The 9,030-nt window shown below is 43.8% G+C and overlaps 1 protein-coding gene across 1 annotated transcript; it reads left to right on the top strand.

Annotated features, from left to right (window-relative positions):
• Positions 1–7,057: 7,057 nt before the first annotated feature.
• LOC125518970 lies at positions 7,058–8,623 on the top strand. Its single transcript, XM_048683862.1, has 3 exons — positions 7,058–7,273; positions 8,020–8,150; positions 8,413–8,623. The coding sequence occupies exons 1-3, from the start codon at positions 7,058–7,060 to the stop codon at positions 8,621–8,623; spliced, it is 558 nt and encodes a 185-aa protein (XP_048539819.1).
• Positions 8,624–9,030: the final 407 nt, after the last annotated feature.

Genomic DNA, 9,030 nt, shown 5'->3' with positions numbered 1-9,030 from the left:
CCGTTTGTCGCTCAAATGCAAATCATCCAAATCTTCACGCTTCTTCCATTTCTCATCATCCTTCAACACATCATAGCAATGAGGCAAAGTAAAGACCCTTCCTTTCTTGATCTTCTCCTTCTTGGTTTTCCTCTCCTCTTCTTTGAACAAGTTTTGCGCAATGTTGAACTACATGAAAACAAAGCAAGTTAGCACCAACAACAAGCAAAACAAAGCAAGTTTAGCACCAACATGTAAGATGAAATGGCACTTACTCTATCGTCCTCATTTGTGCCACTTGGGTTCAACTTGTCAACCGCCTTTTGACAAGCCGCCCATCTTTGATAATCTGAGTTGATTGTCGACCACCGGGACCTAAGTGATCGGTTGGAGCGGTCAATTCCACTCACGTTGCGAGCATCAAAGTGTTCCTTCATCCGGTTCCAATAAGCATCTCTACTTTGATCGCCTCCAACGGATGGATCCCTCGACACTTGCAACCAAGTATTGCATAGTAAGATGTCATCGGTGTTGGTGTAATTGCCCGCTCTTCCTTTCGGTGCGTCGACAATGCCCTCACCCTCCTCGTCCACCTCGAACTCATAGTCTTCAAAATGCATGTCATTGGTTTGAGACCAATGCGAATTGTTGAAGCCAACACCCATCGTTGACATGTATGCATCATCATTGAGACTACAATTTTTTTTGCACAATGCAAATAAGCTATCTATATGTGACGAATGCATTCAAAAAATAACAAAAAAAAATGAAAAGTTAGAATTTTTTTTACCTTGGAGGCATTTCGTCGAACATGTTGTGCGCGCCGGCCGCCGGCTCAACGAGTGAGCTTGCTGGCGCTTCGGCAGCCGCCGCGCCCGTCGCACGCCCCGCAAGCTTCTTCCTCTTCGCCTTGGAGGTGCCGGAGCAGTCCGCCGCCTTGTTTTTCTTCGCCGATGTCTTGCCCTTCTTTAGCCGCGCCGCATTGGGGAGCTTTGAGGAGGAGGGGGTGGCGGCTTGGGCCGGCGCCGGCGCGACGCCACCCGCCGCCGAGGTCATCCGCGACGGCATGAAGAGGCCGTGCGCGAGGCCGCTCGTCGGAGGAGCTCCGGCGGCGGCGAGGCCAACGCCACCCGGGCTAGGGTTTGTGGCGGCGGCGGCGGGGGCAGGGGGGTCGCGGCTATAGGACGGGGTGCCGGCGCGTGCGTCCATGGGTGCGGGTCGCCGGCGCCGGCGCGCGCGGGGCTTTGGAGGGGGAGAAGAAGAGCGCGCAGCGCGAGCGTCGAGTGTGCCGCGCGCGGAAGCGGGCGCACCGCGCGCGCGGTTATTGCGCGTCCGCTGGAGCCATCCGCCAGGTTGCGTGCGCGTTAAAACGGGCGATTTTGTGGCGCGGCGCCTGTTTAGCGCGCCTGTTGGAGATGCTCTAAGAGTTCGGTTATCGGACTCCGTCCACGCAACGTACCCGGTGAGAAGGCTAGGTTTTAGTTCCTCGCGGTTACGATTACGTACGTGGGCGGCGATCGATCCGGCCTTGAAGAGGTTGATGGCAGAGATGAGAGAGGAGACCGCGAGGGCCGGGGAGAGTGAAAGGCTGAAGACGCTGCATGAGGAGGCGGCTCACCCGAGGAGCAACTCTGACATGGACCCGGGGGCGGGGTACTTGAGGAGGAAGACAACCGAAGCCGGGGAGATGAGAGGCAGGACGGCGGTGGAAGCTGCAGGCGAGGAGGACTACGAGGCCGACATGGCTGCCAAGTTCCGCCATCGCTGGGAGGAGCGATGGTCTGGCTATTTCGGCTCCTTTGAGGACACCGGTAAGTATAAAACACTACAAGAAATATGTTAATCCATGACGGATTTCTGGTGACGTTCTCAGAAACCGTCATGATTTGTTTGGTTCGTCATGAGATCCGTCACGGATTAATGAGATGAGAACAAACTAAACTACACTGGCGCCCTTACGATGTACCGTCACGGATACCGTCATGAATCGACCATCTGTACACCAAGCAGTCCGTCATGGATGGCTCATACTGATGTGTCACATGTGTTCTACCCACATATGTCCGCCTTAGTTTTTTTAAGTTGTTCAAACTGTCACATCTGGCCTTCTAGTGCTTTGTTTTAGGAAAACCTAATGTTGCTGCAGTGTGTCCCGACGTTGCTTTTTTAGGGGAAAAAGGACTAATACTTTTTTAGGAAAAAAAGAACTATTGCTGTTGTGTCGTCCCGACGTTGGGCTGCTCTAAGTTTTCTTTTGTATAGAAAAACATGATGGGCCTTCTGATGCTTTTTTTAGGAAAACGGAATGCTGCTGTTGCGTGTGCCGTCCCAGTGTTGGGCCGCGTTAAGTATTTTTTCAAAGAGAAAATTTGTATGATTTCTTTAAAAAGTCTTTATCTTTAAATTAAAAAAAGGAGAAGCAGCTAAAGGCATCGAACTAGGGACCTCTCGCGCACGCGCGCACACACACACCTAAATGCTTTTATATGTTCTTATAGATAATGACCCGCAAAAAAAGTTCTTATAGATAAAATGGGCCAAGTTTTTCAGTTTTTAAAAAGGTGATTGAAACGGGGATTTGAACCACATAGCACTAAACTCTACGTTCCAACGAGCCAAATTCTTATGTACAACGAGCCATGTTTTTTTAGTTTCTATAGTACATTTCACGCGTAGGCAACAATATGTTTTTTTCTTTTGCGAAAAAGCAACAATAGTTATGTAATGTACAACTTAACGTCAATGTATAGCAAACATTCGTGAAATCTCCTAAATTTTCGTGTCCCTCTAATGAATTAATAACATTGTTCCATGCCCATTTATAAGAATTGTCTATTGTATTTTGATATTATTATCATTTTTTTCTAATAGGTTGCAAATAGAAGTTTCGAGTTATCCCCAAGTATCTTCTGACATTTTTATCTGTTTCTAAGATATGAGCTAAAATAAAAAATAATTCCTTAAATATCTTTTTTGAAATGTTTAATCCTTATTTGACTTACATATACATGAAAATGGCAGTACCTCTGGTAACCACACATAAATGCATTTAAACCATAGAAAATATTAAATAATCTCTAAAATTATTGAAACTGCTACAGGATAAAATATATATATTATAGTACATGTGAAAATTCTATAGGAGTATGCCGCATGTTTTGATTAAAAAAAAGAACATCACATGAATAGAACACGAAGACGAGACATGAATTCTAAGCGGTTAGCACCTTCCCACTTGGCAACTTGTCAAGGTGTATCAAAAAATGTTATGTGTGCATACGAAAAATGTACAATGACTATTTGATAAAGTTCACATGTATTTTTAAAAAAGTAAAGTGAAAATGATAAAAAGACAAAAAAAAGTGAACTGAAAAAATTCAAAAAGTTTCTTAAAATCATGTACATTCATTCACGACCACAAGCACACAATTATTGTGTATATGCATTTGTGTTTTTTAAGAGAAAAAATATTTTAAAAAATGAAAATGTATGTTAAAAAATTATTATGTGATATTAGTATAAATTCTAGAAATGTGTTAAAATAGCTCAACTTCTATTAAAAATAAATATGTTTCTTCAAATGCCAGAGTGATTTTAAACTATAAGTTTTTAATACATGTTGAACATTTTCTTAAAACACGTTGAACATTCGTTTGCAATATTTAAGTCAATACGTGTATTTCTAGGCATTTAACCGATATAATTCAATTTTGAATTGCGAGTGCATTAGGAAGTTGGAAAAATGGGCTGAACTTTTTTACCTATGTTAATAAGTCTTTATTTAGGGGTGCCGATTTTTGGAGGCCGGGCTCCAGTGAGCATGGTATTTTGAAAATATGAAAAAGTGTGTTTAAAAGTTTCAAAAAAATATGAAAAAACATAGAATCATATATGTATTCCGCAAGAATGTGTTCAATTTCGTCGAAAAATGTTGTGATTTGTAGGCTGTACAAAAAACAAATTTCTGGCCCAATAACAAAAGTAAAAGGCCCATTTGAAAATGCACATTTGTCTTTTTTCTATATGCCGAATGTAAACGTATAATTATGTGAAATTTTGCATATATATAGTACATGTGCATGTGTGCTCACAAAATAAATTTGGATTTTTTCACGATCCGAGATAATAAAATTTGTAAACAAGCTCACCGGAGCTCGGCCTCCATTGGCATTTTTCGTATATTTAGGCCTTATCCAAAAAGAGAGGAGGAATTCCAAACATCATGGTGCCAAGACTCGACCATGAACATGTAGCTTATCGGCATTTTTGATTTACAAAATTTATACCATGTCTGAAAAACATGAAACCTGATATGGTGTTATCATATATATGGTCCCCATAGAGTGTGATGAAAATTTCAGAAGGTTTCACAGAAGTTATGACGTACACTACTTGGAACCAGAACATATGTAAGGAAGAATCGTGGGTTTGGGAGGGAACGTGTCAGGTTTCAAGGCGAAGTGTTGGTTGCTTTAGTGTTTCACATTGAATTTTTTTCTATGCTCAACATACACCATCACATGTTCCATGTCAACATTTCACACTTTTTGGAGTTTGTTTGCAATACTTAAGAAATTAAGTGTATTTACATGCATCACATGATCCATGTTAACATTTCACACTTTTTGGAGTTTAAATTTATTATTTTTGTTAATGAGTCTATGTTTAGGCTTTAACCAAGAAAAGAGGAGGAATTTCAAACATCAGGGTGCCAAGACTCGACCCCAAACATGTAGCTTATCATGTTGTAGTCTATAAAATTTAAACTAAGTTTGAAAACACACGAAACCTGGAATGGTGTCACCATATGATCCTTAGAGAGTGTGGTAAAACTTTGAGAAGGTTTCACAAAATTTATGGCGTACACTACTTGGAAAGTGGAACATCTTCGAGGAAGAATCATGGTTTCAAGAGGAGAAATTTTGCCAAGCATATGCACCCATTATGTTATTTCATGATAAATTACATGATTTTGATCTCTTTAAGATATATTATCCTTCCCCCCTATAGCTTGCAAATAGAAGTTTCAATTCTTCACAAAAACTTTTGAAACATTGTTCCATTTTGGGATATGACCTAAACATATACACTTGAATATCTACTTCAAAAGATTATATAACTTTTTTCACACAAATGTAGTTCGAAGTGGAATGATTTTCAATACACATGTGAAAGTTCATTAAACAATAGAAAAAATATATCATTTGGATTTTTTTGAAACTCCTAAAAACATATATTTAGCATATCTAATGTAAAAATGTATTGGGGTACATAAGATATTTTTTGCAAGTTACTACTTCACACGTATAGCTTATTTAGTTATTGGGGAAATATGAAACAAAAATGTAAAAGTTACTCGCTATTGGGCTGAAAGCAGAAAAAGCCCATTATATCTCTCAGTCGAGGGGCGATCCAACTTGAGTGAAATCGTGCCCTCTGGTTGGTCGAACCAACATGCCCACGGATCGCCAATTTCAACCGTTCGATTTTCCAAGATCCGACGGATGACGTGCAAACCCTATCCTATCTTCTTTCTCCCCTACCCCCGCACCCACCAACTCCTCTTTCGCCGAGAAATCAGCCGCCATTCCTCCTAGTCTCTTCTCCATGTGCCTCCCATCTCGCTGGTCGCATCTCGGCGTTCCGAAACGGACCACCACCGTGTGCCAAACGACCGAGGGCCCAGCCGTCGATGCTTCTCGTCGACCCGTTGCGCGGGCCTCTAGGAGGAAGACTTCTATGGTGATCCCTACGTCATCTGCGCCGAGGCCGCCCTCGTCCTCTTCTCCTTCAAAATCAATTCATTACTATCCAGCCCCTGCTCTTCTTGATCTCCGCTGCCCATTCTCCAATTCATCCCCCTTTCCTTGCAGGTCTTGGAGCTCGGAGGCCGCAGTAAGGGAAGGAGCGCCACCACGAAGTGCAGACACCCCAACAATCGGCGGGGCGTCGCGCTGGGCCACCGAGAGGCGTGGGGCTTCGTTGACCCTATGCCGAGGAGATGTGCTGACCTGTCGCGTAGATCTTTGTAGTGGTGGCCCCAGCCATCGATGGCCAATCGCTGCAACGACCTCCTATCTCGACTGGCGGCAGTCAGTGTTGTGGACTACAGGGGTCGATGTCGTCGCCGGTCAGTGTTTTCCCCATCCACCGTGCATGCTGGAGGTCAATGGCATAGGGGCGATGACATGCTCGTCATCCCCTCCCACCGCTGCTTATCTGGCGTACACGGATGGCGTCGATGTGTGCTAAGATTGGAAAAGGGCGGCCATGGAGGGATGGATGTGCAGGATCTCCGGCGAGCGCTGGGTGACGACAAGGGGGTGGCAATGGTTGCATAGTGCTTTAAGGAGTAATTTGTAATTTTATTTTTTGTGGTGCACATTTTGATTTTGGTGGCATTTGTCATTTATTTTTGTTGAGTGATATTGCCTGAGTTATTAAAAAAATAACTGATGTGATGAAAATGTTAATTTTTTTAGGGATTAAAATGTTAATTATGGATATTGATTTGGATAGAATTTGTGGGCTGAAGACATCAATCTGAGCTGAGATTATTGGGCCGATTATGAAATGTGCCATAACTAAAACTAGTGGCTTGTAACCCTCATTGGGCCAATCTTCACATAGGCCGAAACCAAAATACTGGGCCAGAATCCTAAGTGGGCCGATAACCTTATGGACTGCCATCTCAGATCCATGTTGTCTCCCACGTCAGATGATGACATGGCATGCACGTTAACGATGTTAACGGCATGGCATCCATGACGGGGCATTTCTGTCATCGGTGGGGATCACATCCATGACAGCTTTGGTAATCTGTCATGAAGTGCACCATGGTGAAATTATGACGCGATATACATGATGGATTTCAAATTCGTCATGGATGTCCACCCTGACAGTTTTGTGCCCACCTATGACGGTTCATCTCCGTCATGGATTAACAGATTTCTTGTAGTGAAAAGAATTAACTTCCTCTTCCTAACCCTAGCTATTTCGTTCATGTAAATAGATTTTCAAACTTGCGGACTACATACATTATATCGATGCATATATGTATGCAGCGCTTATTCCCCCGATGCGTTTCACGGATGAACCACCTGGGCCACGAGACTTCGCGTGCTCCTACATGCACACTCTCAACGTCTTCTCAATCAAGCTTGCTGAACTACATCGGGATTTAGCATGGCCATTGCATGTGTTCGGCATCGTCGCCGCACGCGACACTCTGGATCACAATCGTAATATCATCTTCCATCGCACCAAGGATAACTGGCAAATCATCCACCAGGAGGTTTGTGTTCGAATTCGTTGCTTCCCACAAGATTTTTCTGGTACATCTTCATATTGTAGTCTAAGTTGACTAAAGTTTGCATTTCTCTGGCTAACAAGCAATTAATATGCTCATGTTCGCTGTGAATCATATAAGCACCTAACCTTGAGGCCAAACTGCACCACATATACTCCCTCCGTTCCTAAATACAAATCTTTTTAGATATTCCATTATGGACTACATACAGATCAAAATGAATGAATCTACATTCTAAAATATGTCTATATGCATCCGTATGTAGTTTGTAGTCAAATCTCTACAAAGACTTATATTTAGAAACGGAGGAAGTAGTTTTCTAAGTTGACTAAAGTTTGCATTTGAGTATGATCTTTGGTGCATCTCTGGTGTCACTATGGTGCACGTTTTCAGGTATAGAGGAGTTTTATGGAACAATAGTGCATGGCATATGCATGCGCATTTTCACTCTTCACTTATTATATATTTAAACTGGTTCTATAGATCTAAAGGGTTCTCAAGATTTAACATGCTTCAAGATCAAACTCAAATTCATGTCGAATTTTGTGCCCCATGGGTCATTTTTGTGTCGCCAACATATTTCTAATTGCCATTGTTCTAGTTACTTTCACTTGATATATGTCTCATATTTTTTAAACTTTTACGAGGACTTATACACGTCTTCTTATTAATCATCAAGGAGGGGCTATATATCAGCATTACTCGGTTAACTAATCATTGTGTGCATGCAGGATCCCTACCTAGAATTGACAGGTCCTATCCGTGGTATCGTGGTGATTGATCCTGTGAAATTTGAGGTTGTGTTGAAAGTGAAGGGCTCCACTGAATCTGAGGACAAAGATTTAAGCTTTCTGGTTGTGCGGTACTTTAGTGGCGGTAGTGAGAGTCGGTCACTTGTGATCAACAAAATCAGGACTAAGGCCAACTCCACCGCACGACCCCAAATAGACGTCCGCTTTGTCCGAATTTCGTTCATTTGGGGTGGGATTTGGAGTCGTGTCCGGGCGTGTCCTGGGATGCGGTGGCCATGGGCCCAGCGCGCGGCCGCATCTATTTGCCTCATTCTGTCTGTGTGTCTATTTAAAAAACCAAAAGAACGTTTCAAATGCCAAGCCCTAGTTCAGGCCAGCGGTCTACACGTCCATCGCCGCCATCAGCCAGCGGCCGGCAACACAGTCAGCCTCCAAAATAAATAGTTGTCCTCGCCGGCAACGCAGCCAGCGGCTGGCAACACAGCCGGCCATCAAAATGAATGTTTTCTCGCCGGCACACAGCCAACGACCCAGCGGGCGGGCGGCACCCATGCCAGCCTCCAAAAAGAACGGCCATGGCTGATCGGACGACCTAGTTCAGGCCTTCGGCTTCGAGCATCTCCTTCTGCTTGGCCTCGAACCAAGCCCTCGTCTTGTCGCTCATCTTCAACAAGTCCACGCTCATGATCGCAAGGGCCACCTCCTTCGCTTTGGTGGCGGCGTTCGTGGCCTCGATGTCGAGCTGCCACTGCCTGGCCTTGACGTTGTCGGCCTCGATGTCGAGCTGCCTTTGTCGGGCCGCCTCCTTCATGTCGATCTTCCTCCTCTTAGCCTCCTCCTCCATCTCAAGCTTCTTTCTTTGAAGGTCTAGGTATTGCTTCATTTGCTCCTCCTTGCTTTGCCGCTTCTTCTCGTCCCTCACATCCTTTTGGGACATCATGCCATGCAAAGTGTCATGCAATGCCATGGATGAGGCATCACGTATGTCAT

Source organism: Triticum urartu, chromosome 7 (genome assembly GCF_003073215.2).
Source record: "Triticum urartu cultivar G1812 chromosome 7, Tu2.1, whole genome shotgun sequence".
NCBI lineage: Eukaryota > Viridiplantae > Streptophyta > Magnoliopsida > Poales > Poaceae > Triticum > Triticum urartu.
This window is presented reverse-complemented; position numbering and strand designations above follow the sequence as displayed.